We start from the raw sequence: 17,674 nt of genomic DNA on the forward strand, positions 1-17,674 counted from the left end.
CAGTTTGTTTATTTATTTTATATTGTCACAAGCAAAGTATACTTTATATACAGGCTTCTAAAATTTTCTACATCCAGCACTTACCATTGCATGGGTTACTGTTGCTGACTGGTTGATTTCGGTCTGTTACAGTAAACGCACTCAAGCAGGAACAGTTGAAACTCCCAATGGAGTTGTTGCAATGAGAGTTTGGACCACAGACCTCTGATGACTTTAGACATTCATTCACATCTTTATTAAAGGAACAGATGGAATAGTATTGTTGTTATTAAAAATTATTGTTATGATGTGATGATCAGAGTAAATTAAATAAATTTACTGAATGTTTGAATGCAAAACTATAAATTAGAGAATGAAAAACAACATCAAATTAGTAAAACATTAATAATGGAATAATGTAGTAAAGTGTTATCATTAATTCTTTACCGGTATAAAGAAATTATTGTTACAAAAAGAGAAAAAAGGCAAAAGTATGCTTTGCTAAATTCCCAGATTATATAAGAAATAATTTCCAGAATTTACCTTCACATGTGTTATTATAGCTGATGGAGAGACTTGAGTTTCTGGCAGTGAAACCATCCAAACATGAGCAATTGTAACTTCCTAATTCATTTGTGCAGTTGGAATATGGACCACAGACCGGTGGACTGAACAGACATTCATCAATATCTATTGAGAAAAAAAGATTTATTAATTATTTAAATCCTATTTCAATTGTAAAGTCATACATTTAATTGGTTTAAATTGCTTATTTTTCCAGCTGATGATATTTACCATGACAAGAGTTGTTGACGCTCACAGGACTGTCTTTATTAGAGACATTAAATCCATTCCAGCATGAACACATGTAACCCCCAATCCTATTAGTACAGTCTGAGTATTGACCACACACTGACGCTGCATCTTCACATTCATTGATGTCTGAAAAACAGGAAGATGATACTGCATAAAAACAGTGTTTCTAAACTATCAGGAGTCACTGAATAAACTCATACTGGTCATGTTACTAAAACTACATTCAGTACAGATGAAATCTAATGGGATTTCTCACCTCTCTGGCAAAGTGACCCCTCTGAAGGAAGAGCCTGAATGCATCCACAAGTGCTTCCCACAATGCTATCACACACCTGATAGGCCTTGCAGGTGTTACTGGGCCAAACATGATCCACCTCACACTTGCACTCATATTCTGTTCCATTCAACCCACATACTGTAAAACAAGGAGATTTATTTATTTGTGTTCAATCTGTGGATTTCTCCTAAAACTAAACTCATCTTAGAGTTTCCCCCTAATAATCCACTAATTATTTGTCAACCAGATATTTTTTTTTGTCGATTGCATTTTTGTTGGTTTGTTGTTCGCAAGAAAAAAATAGACAAGTGGTGCAGTCAGGGTGCGTGTTGATCAAAAGAGTTTTTGTGCTGAGAGCTGTGTGTGTTTTAAAAGCTTTAAATAATTGAATACATTTATTTTTCATTCATTTTTTTGAAGGCTCATGCTTAGGCTTTGCAGCAGTTACTATTGTCTATAAACAGTCTTTTAGTTCGCCTAAATTGTTTACTTTATTTGTTTTTTAACATAGGCTATGCCATATTTATTTGAGAGCTTCTCGATGAAACGCTTTCTTTTATTCAATGTTTAATTTTAAGGCTCGTCCTTCAGACTGACTGTGTTTGCAGTTTTCAACAATATTTCTCTGAAGCCTTTTAAGTTTGCTTTATATTTGTTGTGTTTAAATTAGTTTATTTATTTACATTTACATTTAGTCATTTAGCAGACGCTTTTATCCAAAGCGACTTACAAATGAGGACAAGGAAGCAATTTACACAACTAAGAGCAACAATGAATAAGTGCTATAGGCAAGTTTTAGGTCTGTAAAGTCTAAGAAGGGAAGTATTAGTAGTAATAGGTTTTTTTTTTTTTTGGGTACAGTTAGTGTGATATTCAGAGAGGCAATTGCAGATTAGGAAGTGTAGTGGAGACTAAATAGTTGAGTTTTTATTCGTTTCTTGAAAATAGAGAGTGACTCTGCTGTTCTGATGCAGTTAGGGAGTTCATTCCACCAATTGGGCAGATTGAGCGTGAGCGTTTGCGAAAGTGATTTCTTCCCTCTTTGGGATGGAACCACGAGGCGACGTTCATTCACAGAACGCAAGTTTCTGGAGGGCACATAGATCTGCAGAAGTGAGAGCAGATAAGAAGGAGCAAGGCCAGAAGTCACTTTGCAGGCAAACATCAGAGCTTTGAATTTGATGCGAGCAGCAACTGGCAGCCAGTGCAAACGGACTAGCAGCGGAGTGACATGTGCTCGTTTAGGTTCATTGAAGACCACTCGTGCTGCTGCGTTCTGGAGCAGCTGAAGAGGCTTGATAGAGCCTCTTAGAGATAGATTTATATATTTGACTTACCAATATTTCATAGCAAAGAAAAGATCTTTGACTATTTAGTTTGTATTGTTTTCTTGTTATTTGCGCATTTTCTTGTACGTGTTTGCAGCCATGTTGCCGATGTAAAAGCTGTATTCTGTAAAATATTATACACCTTGGTTTTTTAGTATGGAAAATCTCGGTTTCAACTGCTTACTATATCTTACCCTTAGCCTTACGCTTTTAAGCTAAAGAGAATTAGGTTACCCCTACTGCTTCACTTAAATGCGCAAAATGAGAGGTAGGGGTGAGGGGAAAGGTTAAGGGGTAGAATTGGGATTGGGGTGTGTTCAATATCAAACGGTGTGCTTTATTTTTAACAGGTTCATAAGTTGTAATTTGTGTGAATGTTGTCATTTTATTTTATTAATAAATTCTTAATATCCTTAAAGATTCATGTTGTTTTTTCTCAGACACATTCATAACTACAAAATTTGTTGGTGCTGTTTTATGTAATTTCTTAATGTTGAATATTAACACTTATTATTATATTTTTTCGGTACAATGTAAAAAAAAAAATGACAAATTAAATTCTTTCTCAGTCTATGAACTCAAAGTGTTTCCCACAAAATTGCTTAAATATGCCTAATGAATTAATTGAAAAAAACGACTACTGGTCGACTAAGAAAATTTTTTGTCAGTGACAGCCCTACACCTTAATATATAACACGATGAACAGTTCTGTTCTCACCAGTGTTCATGTCGATATCTGTGATGTTTGTGCTGCTGCTCAGAGTCAAAGGCAGGCTGATATTTCTGACAACATTTCGTAAGTAGTCCACCAGGAACAAGTCGAAGAATCTCACATCAATGTCAATCACGTATTTAGATGAAAGAACTGCAGGAACAAAAAGTAGCAGGTAAACAAATATTATTGCAAAGAGGAAAAAGTTAAAAAATCTGAGACATCACTAATATTAAAACACAATGACATCTCCTGTATGTGGGAAAAACACAAAGTAATTATTAGAGGGGGAAACTGATGATTTTGCAGGATGATGTCATCGTCTCACCTTGGCAGAACTGTCCATCAGCTGGAAGGCCATTGATACATGTGCATGAACCATTAGTGATGACATCACAGGCATCATTTGCATGACACGTGTCATTTGGCCAAACAAACAGACCCTCACATTTACACTGATACCGCGTTTCATTCAAAGAACACACTGGAGAACAGAAGAGGAGTTCAAACATCACATATCTTCATTTATGGAAGTATTCATGATGTATAATTTTAGATAAACAGCATCACAAAGCAGAAACAGAGATCATACCAGTAGTGATGTTGATTTCTGTAATGTTAGTGCTGTCACTGATTGTGTAGGGCAAACTGAAATTCATCAGAAGAGTCCTCAGCTGATCAGTGATCCTACTATCAATGCTGTTGATCTCAATTTCAATCAGATATTCAGTCAGAGGCAGAGACACTGTAGAAAAAGAGAAGAAAATCCACAAATGATTAATATTCCTTTACATGTATGATAATCAGGGCAAATAACACACAATTATGAACAAACAAAAATGTTTGGACCAACAGGATTTAACAACTACTTTTTAAAACAGTGCTCTTTTATTTACGCAACTTTTATCAGAGCTGAAGATGTAAAACACACACAAAACCATATAATAGATTTCTTTATTTATTTACTTATTTGTCAGTTTGTTTATTTATTTAATATTGTCACAAGCAAACTATACTTTATATACAGGCTTCTAGATGTTCTGCATACAGCACTTACCATTGCATGGGTTACTGTTGCTGACTGGTTGATTTCGGTCTGTTACAGTAAACGCACTCAAGCAGGAACAGTTGAAACTCCCAATGGAGTTGTTGCAACGAGAGTTTGGACCACAGACCTCTGATGACTTTAGACATTCATTCACATCTTTATTAAAGGAACAGATGGAATAGTATTGTTGTTATTAAAAATTATTGTTATGATGTGATGATCAGAGTAAATTAAATAAATTTACTGAATGTTTGAATGCAAAACTATAAATTAGAGAATGAAAAACAACATCAAATTAGTAAAACATTAATAATGGAATAATGTAGTAAAGTGTTATCATTAATTCTTTACCGGTATAAAGAAATTATTGTTACAAAAAGAGAAAAAAGGCAAAAGTATGCTTTGCTAAATTCCCAGATTATAGAAGAAATAATTTCCAGAATTTACCTTCACATGTGTTATTATAGCTGATGGAGAGACTTGAGTTTCTGGCAGTGAAACCATTCAAACATGAGCAATTGTAACTTCCTAATTCATTTGTGCAGTTGGAATATGGACCACACACCGGTGGACTGAACAGACATTCATTAATATCTATTGAGAAAAAAAGGTTTATTAATTATTTAAATCCTATTTCAATTGTAAAGTCATACATTTAATTGGTTTAAATTGCTTATTTTTCCAGCTGATGATATTTACCATGACAAGAGTTGTTGACGCTCACAGGACTGTCTTTATTAGAGACATTAAATCCATTCCAGCATGAACACATGTAACCCCCAATCCTGTTAGTACAGTCTGAGTATTGACCACACACTGACGCTGCATCTTCACATTCATTGATGTCTGAAAAACAGGAAGATGATACTGCATAAAAACAGTGTTTCTAAACTATCAGGAGTCACTGAATAAACTCATACTGGTCATGTTACTAAAACTACATTCAGTACAGATGAAATCTAATGGGATTTCTCACCTCTCTGGCAAAGTGACCCCTCTGAAGGGAGAGCCTGAATGCATCCACAAGTGCTTCCCACAATGCTATCACACACCTGATAGGCCTTGCAGGTGTTACTGGGCCAAACATGATCCACCTCACACTTGCACTCATATTCTGTTCCATTTAACCCACACACTGTAAAACAAGGAGATTTATTTATTTGAGTTCAATCTGTGGATTTCTGCTGAAACTAAACTCATCTTAGTAGAGTTTCCCCCTAAACCCGCCTTTCCGCTGCACACGACATTTAGACACGACTGCCGAATAACGTCCCCTTGTGGCAGTCGCACAGAATTTTCAGTTCTGACGTGGATCATTTCATGCCACATAGTTTCTAGTGTGGAAAATCTTAGTTTCAAGTGCTATCTAGCTCTTGCCCTTAGCCCTATGACTTCAAGCTAAAGACAATTAGGACACCCCTACTCCTCCATGTAAATGCACAAAATGAACTCAAAATAAACGGAATAAACGGGCGATAAGGTGACTAATGGCTTCAATAAAAAACAACTGGCTGACAAGAAAAATTTTTTTATCAGAGACAGCCCTACACCTTAATACGTAACATGATAAACAGTTCTGTTCTCACCAGTGTTCATGTCGATATCTGTGATATTTGTGCTGCTGCTCAGAGTCAAAGGCAGGCTGATATTTCTGACAACATTTCGTAAGTAGTCCACCAGGAACAAGTCGAAGAATCTCACATCAATGTCAACCACGTATTTAGATGAAAGAACTGCAGGAACAAAAAGTAGCAGGTAAACAAATATTATTGCAAAGAGGAAAAAGTTAAAAAATCTGAGACATCACTAATATTAAAACACAATAACATCTCCTGTATGTGGGAAAAACACAAAGTAATTATTATAGAGAGAAACTGATGATGTTGCAGGATGATGTCATCGTCTCACCTTGGCAGAACTGTCCATCAGCTGGAAGGCCATTGATACACGTGCATGAACCATTAGTGATGACATCACAGGCATCATACGCATGACACGTGTCATTTGGCCAAACAAACAGACCCTCACATTTACACTGATACCACGTTTCATTCAAAGAACACACTGGAGAGCAGAAGAAGAGTCCAAACATCACATATCTTCATTTATGGAAGTATTCATGATGTATAATTTTAGATAAACAGCATCACAAAGCAGAAACAGAGATCATACCAGTAGTGATGTTAATTTCTGTAATGTTAGTGCTGTCACTGATTGTGTAGGGCAAACTGAAATTCATCAGAAGAGTCCTCAGCTGATCAGTGATCCTACTATCAATGCTGTTGATCTCAATTTCAATCAGATATTCAGTCAGAGGCAGAGACACTGCAGAAAAAGAGAAGAAAATCCACAAATGATCATTATTCCTTTATATGTATGATAATCAAGGCAAATAACTCATAATTATGAACAAACACTAATGTTTGGACAAACGGGATTTAACAACTACTTTTAAAAACAGTGCTCTATGTATTTACGCAACTTTTATTATAGCTGAGAAGATGTAAAACACACAAAACCATATAATAGATTTATTTATTTATTTGTTTGTTCATTAATTTTTTTAGTGTCACAAGCAGACTATACTTTATATACAGGCATCTAGATGTTCTACATACAGCACTTACCATTGCATGGGTTACTGTTGCTGACTGGTTGATTTCGGTCTGTTACAGTAAACGCACTCAAGCAGGAACAGTTGAAACTCCCAATTGAGTTGATGCAATGAGAGTTTGGACCACAGACCTCTGATGACTTTAGACATTCATTCACATCTATATTAAAGGAACAGATGGAATAGTATTGTTGTTATTAGGAATGATTGCTATGATGTGATGATCAGAGTAAATTAAATAACTTTACTGAATGTTTAAATGCAAAACTCTAAATTAGAGAATGAAAAACAACGTCAGAATATTAAAAATTTAATAATGGTACCATGCAGTAACGTGTTATCGTTGATTCCTTAACAGTTATTTAGAAAATATAGTTACAAAAATGAAATGGCAAAAGTATGCTTTGCTAACTTGCAACATTATTTAAGAATTAATTTCCAGTATTTACCTTCACATGTGTTATTGATGCTGATGGATAGATTTGAGTTTCTTGCAGTGAAACCATCCAAACATGAGCAATTGTAACTTCCTATTTCATTTGTGCAGTTGGAATATGGACCACAGACAGGTTGACTGAACAGACATTCATCAATATCTATTGAGAAAAAAAGGTTTATTAAATATCAAACTCATATCTTTATATATTTTTTTTATTTGTAATGTCATATTTTTAATTGGTTTAAATGACCTATTTAAATTTTGACATAAAAGACCTCTAAAATCTGAAAAATAAACAAATCTGAACAGAAATCAAACCTAGCTGATAATATTTACCATGACAAGAGTTGTTGAAGCTCACAGGACTGTCTTTATTAGAGACATTAAATCCATTCCAGCAGGAACACATGTAACCCCCAATCCTGTTAGTACAGTCTGAGTATTGACCACACACTGACGCTGCATCTTCACATTCATTGATGTCTGAAAAACAGGAAGATGATACTGCATAAAAACAGTGTTTCTGAACTATCAGGAGTTACTGAATAAACTCATACTGGTCATGTTACTAAAACTACATTCAGTACAGATGAAATCTAATGGGATTTCTCACCTCTCTGGCAAAGTGACCCCTCTGAAGGGAGAGCCTGAATGCATCCACAAGTGCTTCCCACAATGCTATCACACACCTGAAAGGCCTTGCAGGTGTTACTGGGCCAAACATGATCCACCTCACACTTGCACTCATATTCTGTTCCATTCAACCCACACACTGTAAAACAAGGAGATTTATTTATTTGAGTTCAATCTGTGGATTTCTGCTGAAACTAAACTCATCTTAGTAGAGTTGCCCCCTAATCATCCAATAATTAATAGTCAGACTAAGTTTTTGTGGGTCGATTGTTCGAAAAAAAAAAAAATAGACAAGTGGTGCAGTCAAGGTACGTATTCACCGAAGTGCTTTTGCGCTGAGAGTTGTGTGTGTTTTAAAAGCTTTGCCAGTTGGAAAAAAATGCTTGTAGCTTACAGAAGCATTTTAGTGCTTGCACCTGAGCTTTTATAAGTGGGTCGCACACCAGATGCGCTGCTCGGCAACGCGCCACGCAGCACACAGTTATTATTGTCCATAGACAGTGCTTTAGTTTGTCTATATTGTTTATATGTGTTTTTTATATAGGCTATAGCAGGGTTCACTAAAATTGTTCCTGGAGGGCCAGTGTCATGCAGATTTTAGCTCCAAACCTAATCAGACACACCTGAACAAGCTAATCAAGGTCTTACTAGGTATACTTGAAACACTCAGGCGAATGTGTTGAGGCAAGTTGAAGCAAAACACTGCAGGGACACCGGCCTTCCACGACCAAGATTGGTGACCCCTGGGCTATAGTATAGTTTATTTATAAGATTCTGAATGAAATGCTGTTTATTTTTCATTCAATGTTTATTTTTTTCCCGGTGATGGGTTGCAACTGGAATGGCATCCGTTGAGTTAAACATGTGCTGGATAAGTTGGCGGTTCATTCTGCTGTGATGAACCTAGATTAATAAAGGGAACAAGCCGACAAGAAAATTATTGATTGTTTAATTTTAAGGCTTGTCCTTCAAACGGACTGTGTTTGGAGTTTTCAACATTATTTCTCTTAAGCCTTTTCTGTTAGCTCTATACTCATTTGTGTTTAAATTAGTTTATTTATATGTTTGTCTTGCAAAAATATAACAATATATTTTACTATTTTGTTTCTATTGTTTTCATATGACTTTCCCTGTAGGGCTACAAGGCTGGACTTTGTGATAAATTTGTTTTAGTTTCTTTACCAAACAGTAAGTTTTATTTTTAGCAAGTTCAAAAGTTGTAACTTGTGTGAATGTTATCATTTTATTTTATTAATAAATTATCTATTTTTTTGTCTCCCCAGACACATTCTTAATTATATAATTTGTCAGTTCCATTTTATGTACGTGTGAGTTCTTAATGACGAATATTAACACTTATTCTTATAATATTTCTGTACAATGTTACAAATGACATTCTTTTTCAGCAGATAAGCTCAAATCATTTCCCCCATATTTGCTTAAGTATGCCTAATAAATTACTTTATTAAACATGCAATTGGGTGACTAATGGCTTTAATAAACAACCACTGGTTGACTAAGACAATCTTTTGTCAGTGACAGCCCTACACCTTAATATGTGACATGATGAACAGTTCTGTTCTCACCAGTATTCATGTCAATATCTGTGATATTTGTGCTGCTGCTCAGAGTCAAAGGCAGGCTGATATTTCTGACAACATTTCGTAAGTAGTCCACCAGGAACAAGTCGAAGAATCTCACATCAATGTCAATCACGTATTTAGATGAAAGAACTGCAGGAACAAAAAGTAGCAGGTAAACAAATATTATTGCAAAGAGGAACAAGTTAAAAAATCTGAGACATCACTAATACTAAAACACAATGACATCTCCTGTATGTGGGAAAAAACACAAAGTAATTATTAGAGGGAAAAACTGATGATGTTGCAGAATGATGTCATCGTCTCACCTTGGCAGAACTGTCCATCAGCTGGAAGGCCATTAATACATGTACATGAACCATTAGAGATGACATCACAGGCCTCGTATGCGTGACACGTGTCATTTGGCCAAACAAACAGACCCTCACATTTACACTGATACCGCGTTTCATTCAAAGAACACACTGGAGAGCAGAAGAAGAATCCAAACATCACATATCTTCATTTATGGAAGTATTCATGATGTATAATTTTAGATAAACAGCATCAAAAAGCAGAAACAGAGATCATACCAGTAGTGATGTTGATTTCTGTAATGTTAGTGCTGTCACTGATTGTGTAGGGCAAACTGAAATTCATCAGAAGAGTCCTCAGCTGATCAGTGATCCTACTATCAATGCTGTTGATCTCAATTTCAATCAGATATTCAGTCAAAGGCAGAGACACTGTAGAAAAAGAGAAGAAAATCCACAAATTATCAATATTCCTTTTAAACGCATGAAGATCAAGGAGGACAACACAGTATTTAAATGTATTATCTACATACTTACCATTGCATGGGTTACTGTTGCTGGCTGGTTGATTTCGGTCTGTTACAGTAAACGCACTCAAGCAGGAACAGTTAAAACTCCCAATTGAGTTGATGCAATGAGAGTTTGGACCACAGACCTCAGGTGACTTTAGACATTCATTCACATCTTTTTTATGGGAAGAGATGGAAAAGTTTATTAGGGGTCAAATTAGGTGTTAATATTAACTGTAATCAATGCAAAAAATATATAAAAAATCACATATAAAAGCTAATTTGGTCACATTTTACAATTTGTCAATTTGGAATTATAAGGTTCTATCTGCGTTCTGAATGATTAAGATATTAAGCTGCAAAGTTGTTGCATTCCATTGCAAACAGTATGTGTGTAACATTTGTTTTTGTAAATAAAAAGTCTTAAATTTTTAACAACTTATAAAAAAACATCCCATAATGTAAATAAGTTGTCATTTAGTGAGAATATATTAATAACTCAATATTGACAAAAATGTCAGATAGAAACTTATAATTCTAAGGTGACGAATTGTTTGAACAATTCTGTACAGCATTTATTTATCATAGTCAAACATTTACTACTGCATTATTAAAATACAAAGTTGTGTTTGTTAACATTAGCTAATGCATTGTGAGTTAACACAATCTACCAACTTTATTTTCAGAAATTTAATGAATGTATTGTTTGTTCTTTGTTTGTGTTTGTAAATGCATTTCCTAATAAAACCATATACAGTCGTTAAGTGTTACCCTTAATTCATATTTAGAAAATTATGTTACAAAAAATAGCATGAAGTATATTTTGTTAGCTTCCTAGATTATGTACTAATTAATTCAGAATTTACCTTCACATGTGTTATTGATGCTAATGGAGAGACTTGAGTTTTCTGCAGTGAAACCATCCAAACATGAGCAATTGTAACTTCCTAATTCATTTGTGCAGTTGGAATACGGACCACAGACAGGCGGACTGAACAGACATTCATCAATATCTATTGAAAAAAAAAGATTTATTAATTATTTAAATCCTATTTCAATTGTAATGTCATATTTTTTCATTTAAATTGCTTATTTTACCAGCTGACAATATTTACCATGACAAGAGTTGTTGACGTTCACAGGACTGTCTTTATTAGAGACATTAAATCCATTCCAGCATGAACACATGTAACCCCCAATCCTGTTAGTACAGTCTGAGTATTGACCACACACTGACGCTGCATCTTCACATTCATTGATGTCTGAAAAACAGGAAGATGATACTGTATAAAACAGTGTTTCTGAACTATCAGGAGTTACTGAATAAACTCATACTGGTCATGTTACTAAAACTACATTCAGTACAGATGAAATCTAATGGGATTTCTCACCTCTCTGGCAAAGTGACCCCTCTGAAGGGAGAGCCTGAATGCATCCACAAGTGCTTCCCACAATGCTATCACACACCTGATAGGCCTTGCAGGTGTTACTGGGCCAAACATGATCCACCTCACACTTGCACTCATATTCTGTTCCATTCAACCCACACACTGTAAAACAAGGAGATTTATTTATTTGTTCTCAATCTGTGGATTTCTTTTTAAACTAAACTCATCTTAGTAAAGTTGACCACTAATAGTTAGCTAATTAAAAGTCAACCAGAACAGGATTGTCATGGGGCTTAAACTTTTAATTGGATTATTCGATTTAATAACAATAATAATAATAATAGTTCGAATAGTTCAATTACAAAAAAAAATAAGAAAGATTGATTAACTAAAACTGTAGTAATTAAAAATTACTTTAAAAAAATCAATATGGGCATCAATTCTTGGATCAGTAAGCAAAAAGCGTGGTTGTTTAATGGCAAGAAGTCATGGTATCAAACAAATCAAGTAGAAAATTGACAAAGTGAATGAAAAAAGTTAGACAGCCAGAGTAAACTACAGAAATTATCCCAAGCATAACACTAGATAAAAAGCAGTCTAAATGCAAGTGCCATGCCAATTTGGTGAATGATCTTATGGTCGCTATATGCAATAGCCAGACAGCATATTTTTTCATTTCCTTCTTGTTATGTTGCATGTCAAGACTAAAGCTAACATTATGTAAGTGGTCTAATGAAACACTGTAAAGCCTTCATTTCTTCCTTGCTGTTGCGTGTTAAGGCTAAACGCTAACATTGTGGTCTAATGTAACGTTAAAAACCTTTATTATTTTACATGTGTACAACGGACTTTAATTGCAGCTTTTTTAATGGATAACACATTGATAGGTTGTTGTGTTGCATAAAGTACAACAGAATCATCCTATTTGTTGTGGTCGAAAACAGAATTCAGATTTGTTTTTACATGGCTATTAAAAGTTATACTGTATATGGGAGGTGGAGACTCCCTTAAAAGACAATTAAAAATAGAATTATATTGGTACAGTTACATGAAACTAAAATATTGTTTTCTAGTCAATTCATCCAAATACCCTACAATTTACTATTGCATTTATTTATTGGGCATATTGTAGTTTTATCTATTAAATCAATTCTTTATCTAAATCTCACTTGACGTTACAATACGTTTTCAAATTATCTGAGAATGCCATAAAACTTTAAAAACATTTGATTAATTTATTTGATGTATGTATTTGATTAGCTCATTATATTTACTGTCATTAAGCAACATGCAGCTTGATTTATTATATTCTGCATTTATATTATTAGTCAATGTAATTTCTGGTGCAACAAAAAAAGTTTTGCCACTGTTTAAAGGTAGAATGTAGCGCAGTAGCTGCAAATAGTGTTGAATTTATTAATGTATATTGCTACTGTATGAAAAGGCATTGAGGAAAAGAAGGCATAAAGCTCTGCTGATTATTCATATATATATATATATATATATATATATATATATATATATATATATATATATATATATATATACATATACATATATATATATATATATATATATATATATATATATATATATATATATATATATATATATATATATATATGTATATTTATAAATAATCAGCAAAGCTCTATACCTTTTTTTCAGACACATTCAATATTCAAATATTTGATGGTGCTGTTTTATGTATGTGCAAATTCCTAATGTCGAACATCAACACTTATTATTAGGGGAATTATTAGAAATTAGGTGGCTAATGGCTTCAATAAACAACTTCTGGTCAATTAAGACAATCTTTTGTCAGTGACAGCCCTACACACTAATATGTGACATGATGAACAGTTCTGTTCTCACCAGTATTCATGTCGATATCTGTGATATTTGTGCTGCTGCTCAGAGTCAAAGGCAGGCTGATATTTCTGACAACATTTCTTAAGTAGTCCACCAGGAACAAGTCGAAGAATCTCACATCAATGTCAATTACGTAGTCAGATGAAAGAACTGCAGGAATAAAAATTTGCAGGTAAACTGAGATTATAGCAAACAGAAACAAGCAAAAAAAAATAAAAACTATCGGAGACATTACTAATAATAAAATACAATAACATCTAAGTAGGAAAAAAAAACACAAAGTAATAATTAGATGGAGAATTTAATGATGCTACAGAATGATGTCATCGTCTCACCTTGGCAGAACTGTCCATCAGCTGGAAGGCCATTGATACATGTGCATGAACCATTAGTGATGACATCACAGGCATCATATGCATGACACGTGTCATTTGGCCAAACAAACAGACCCTCACATTTACACTGATACCGCGTTTCATTCAAAGAACACACTGGAGAGCAGAAGAACAGTCCAAACATCACATATCTTCGTTTATGGAAGTATTCATGATGTATAATTTTAGATAAACAGCATCACAAAGCAGAAACAGAGATCATACCAGTAGTGATGTTGATTTCTGTAATGTTAGTGCTGTCACTGATTGTGTAGGGCAAACTGAAGTTCATCAGAAGAGTCCTCAGCTGATCAGTGATCCTACTATCAATGCTGTTGATCTCAATTTCAATCAGATATTCATTCAGAGGCAGAGACACTGAAGAAAAAGAGAAAAAAATCCACAAATTATCAATATTCCTTTTACATGCATGAAGATCAAGGAGGACAACACAAAATTTAAATGTATTATCTACATACTTACCATTGCATGGGTTACTGTTGCTGACTGGTTGATTTCGGTCTGTTACAGTAAACGCACTCAAGCAGGAACAGTTGAAATTCCCATTTGAGTTGATGCAATGAGAGTTTGGACCACAGACCCCAGGAGACTTTAGACATTCATTCACATCTTTTTTTATGGGAAGAGATGGAAAAGTTTATTAGGGGCCAAATTATGTGTTAATATTAACTGTAATCAATGCAAAAAATATATAAAAAATCACATATAAAAGCTAATTTGGTCACATTTTACAATTTGTCAACTTGGAATTATAAGGTTCTATCTGCGTTCTGAATGATTGAGATATTGAGCTTCAAAGTTGTTGCATTCCATTGCAAACAGTATGTGTGTAACCTTTGTTTTTGTAAATAAAAAGTCTTAAATTGTAAACAACTTATAAAAAACATCCCATAAATGTAAATAAGTTGTCATTTAATGAGAATATATTAATAACTCAATATTGACAAAAATGTCAGATAGAAACTTATAATTCTAAGGTGACGAATTGTTTGAACAATTCTGTACAGCATTTATTTATCATAGTCAAACATTTACTACTGCATTATTAAAATACAAAGTTGTGTTTGTTAACATTAGCTAATGCATTGTGAGTTAACACAATCTACCAACTTTATTTTCAGAAATTTAATACATTTATAGCTTGTTATTTGTTTGTGTTTGTAAATGCATTACCTAATAAAACCATATACAGTCGTTAAGTGTTACCCTTAATTCATATTAAGAAAATTATGTTACATAAAATGGCATAAAGTATATTTTCTTAGCTTCCTGGATTATATAGTATTTAATTCAGAATTTACCTGCACATGTGTTATTGATGCTGATGGAGAGACTTGAGTTTTCTGCAGTGAAACCATCCAAACATGAGCAATTGTAACTTCCTAATTCATTTGTGCAGTTGGAATATGGACCACAGACAGGTGGACTGAACAGACATTCATCAATATCTATTGAGAGAAAAAGATTTATTAATTATTTAAATCATATTTCAATTGTGATGTCATATTTTATTCATTTAAATTGCTTATTTTACCAGCTGACAATATTTACCATGACAAGAGTTGTTGACGCTCACAGGACTGTCTTTATTAGAGACATTAAATCCATTCCAGCATGAACACATGTAACCACCAATCCTGTTAGTGCAATCTGAGTATTGACCACACACTGACGCTGCATCTTCACATTCATTGATGTCTGAAAAACAGCAAGATGATACTGCATAAAAACAATGTTTCTGAATAATCAGGAGTTACTGAATAAACTCATACTGGTCATGTTACTAAAACTACATTCAGTACAGATGAAATCTAATGGGATTTCTCACCTCTCTGGCAAAGTGACCCCTCTGAAGGGAGAGCCTGAATGCATCCACAAGTGTTTCCCACAATGCTATCACACACCTGAAAGGCCTTGCAGGTGTTACTAGGCCAAACATGATCCACCTCACACTTGCACTCATATTCTGTTCCATTCAACCCACACACTGTAAAACAAGGAGATTTATTTATTTGTGCTCAATCTGTGGATTTCAGCTAAAACTAAACTCATCTTAGTATGTGACAAGATGAACAGTTCTGTTCTCACCAGTGTTCATGTCGATATCTGTGATATTTGTGCTGCTGCTCAGAGTCAAAGGCAGGCTGATATTTCTGACAACATTTCGTAAGTAGTCCACCAGGAAAAAGTCGAAGAATCTAACATCAATGTCAATCACGTAGTCAGATGAAAGAACTGCAGGAATAAAAATTTGCAGGTAAACTGAGATTATTGCAAACAGGAACAAGCAAAAAAACAATCTGAGACATCACTAATATTAAAATACAATGACATCTAAGTAGTGTAACAAATATGGCCGACCAGACACATAAATATTTTGCATTTTATTCCACAACCAGCCAACTTTGCCCAGAGAAGGCTCGAAACCTGATTCCAAGGTATTTACGACCCAAAGGAATGTGCCATGCGGCATTAAACACAGGAACGACTTAGAAAGGACTCTTTAAACTGCTTGTTTAACAATGACGTTTTCAAATAAACTTTACTATCTTTATGTTTAATAATATGTTTTGCAAAGTTTCCCTTTCTCTTGTATTAATATTTTTGGTTTTAATACCCCTGCATATAATGTTTTAACTGTACCTAGGCTAAACAACCTCTTATACTGTTCAAGTTTGGACTTTTCGAAAAGCTTACTCGCTGTACAAATTGATCGTTGACATTTTATTTTAATATGAGTGCAACATATTAATGTTTTAAGAGACTTAAACATTTTTGTCCCGATTTACATAAAATTTGCCTATGCAAATTATTCTGCCTCGGACAAAGACCCATGAATGTAATATTCCAGGAAGTTAGCTTCTAATTGGTCAACTTTCCATGGAGGGTGGATCCGAACCCGCCCTATAAAAGTTGAAGACCAAGTCAAACTCTCTTGGGACCTGCTCTTCGCCGACCTCTCTGTTCAAACTCTCCTGGGACCTCCCTTGGCTCTCTCTGCTCTGAAACACGCTGCCTGGGAGCTCCCCCTCTCTCTCCCAACTCCAAGCAATTCCCCCCCCCCCCCCCCCCCCCCCCTCTCTGCTCCAAAGGCCTCTGTTTTGAAACCTTCTTCAAACTCAGCAACTTCCTCACAAACCCAGACAGAAAGGGTTAATTGCATCGTGCTCTGACATTTCAAGGTTCAGAAACTTTTGCAACGTCAACCTCAAACACTGCAACCCTTGGGAGAACAAAGGATCAGCCAACCAACCACGTGCTCAACAACGGGAGCTCGGACACCACGAACAGCCCGCAAGGATTACCTTCCTCCCAACATCTAAACTGGTGTGAACTAAATTAACCCTAAAGAGACAATAGAAGGGTTATAGTGAATTTGATTACGTTTGGTTTGCTTGGTCTGTGCTTACAAACCCCAAGTTTTTTTTTCCCATCATTACACCTTCTCAACCTCTTACCTCACGTTACTCTCCCCTATGCTTGTATCAATGTGTGTTTGTGTTAGGTGTTAGTTTTTGTTAGATTAGTCAATAAAGTTTAATTTTGTATAAAGAAAGGTGCCTGTGTATATTAATGAATCTAATGTGTTGAACTTTGATCTTGCTACCCTGCTCAACTTTGTTGATTGCATCGCTGAACGATTCGGTTGTTCGGAGCAAAAGAGTGGATTCATTTGAAGCTCAGTTCAAATGAATCTTCCTCCCGCCAAGCTAATCCGCTATATAATGTTCTAGAACAGTGGTCACCAAACTTGTTCCTGGAGGGCCGGT

General features: G+C 34.8%; 1 protein-coding gene across 1 annotated transcript in view; it reads right to left on the reverse strand.

The window, feature by feature from the left end:
* adgrf6 (adhesion G protein-coupled receptor F6) overlaps window positions 1-17,674 on the reverse strand; it is a 143,803-nt gene that overhangs the window by 80,229 nt on the left and 45,900 nt on the right. Inside the window, exons 110-142 of the mRNA XM_073933529.1 lie at window positions 15,993-16,139; window positions 15,733-15,891; window positions 15,456-15,602; window positions 15,206-15,352; window positions 14,367-14,513; window positions 14,109-14,261; window positions 13,845-14,000; window positions 13,513-13,659; window positions 11,641-11,799; window positions 11,365-11,511; window positions 11,116-11,262; window positions 10,278-10,424; window positions 10,020-10,172; window positions 9,756-9,911; window positions 9,433-9,579; window positions 7,827-7,985; window positions 7,550-7,696; window positions 7,224-7,370; window positions 6,788-6,934; window positions 6,333-6,485; window positions 6,069-6,224; window positions 5,747-5,893; window positions 5,137-5,295; window positions 4,860-5,006; window positions 4,608-4,754; window positions 4,170-4,316; window positions 3,705-3,857; window positions 3,441-3,596; window positions 3,119-3,265; window positions 1,052-1,210; window positions 775-921; window positions 523-669; window positions 85-231 (exon numbers count right to left, since the gene is read on the reverse strand). Coding sequence (XP_073789630.1) covers window positions 85-231; window positions 523-669; window positions 775-921; window positions 1,052-1,210; window positions 3,119-3,265; window positions 3,441-3,596; window positions 3,705-3,857; window positions 4,170-4,316; window positions 4,608-4,754; window positions 4,860-5,006; window positions 5,137-5,295; window positions 5,747-5,893; window positions 6,069-6,224; window positions 6,333-6,485; window positions 6,788-6,934; window positions 7,224-7,370; window positions 7,550-7,696; window positions 7,827-7,985; window positions 9,433-9,579; window positions 9,756-9,911; window positions 10,020-10,172; window positions 10,278-10,424; window positions 11,116-11,262; window positions 11,365-11,511; window positions 11,641-11,799; window positions 13,513-13,659; window positions 13,845-14,000; window positions 14,109-14,261; window positions 14,367-14,513; window positions 15,206-15,352; window positions 15,456-15,602; window positions 15,733-15,891; window positions 15,993-16,139 — 4,971 coding nt within the window. The remainder of the gene's footprint in view (window positions 1-84; window positions 232-522; window positions 670-774; window positions 922-1,051; window positions 1,211-3,118; window positions 3,266-3,440; window positions 3,597-3,704; window positions 3,858-4,169; window positions 4,317-4,607; window positions 4,755-4,859; window positions 5,007-5,136; window positions 5,296-5,746; window positions 5,894-6,068; window positions 6,225-6,332; window positions 6,486-6,787; window positions 6,935-7,223; window positions 7,371-7,549; window positions 7,697-7,826; window positions 7,986-9,432; window positions 9,580-9,755; window positions 9,912-10,019; window positions 10,173-10,277; window positions 10,425-11,115; window positions 11,263-11,364; window positions 11,512-11,640; window positions 11,800-13,512; window positions 13,660-13,844; window positions 14,001-14,108; window positions 14,262-14,366; window positions 14,514-15,205; window positions 15,353-15,455; window positions 15,603-15,732; window positions 15,892-15,992; window positions 16,140-17,674) is intronic.

This window comes from Danio rerio, chromosome 20, assembly GCF_049306965.1.
Source record: "Danio rerio strain Tuebingen ecotype United States chromosome 20, GRCz12tu, whole genome shotgun sequence".
NCBI classification, from domain to species: Eukaryota; Metazoa; Chordata; class Actinopteri; order Cypriniformes; family Danionidae; genus Danio; species Danio rerio.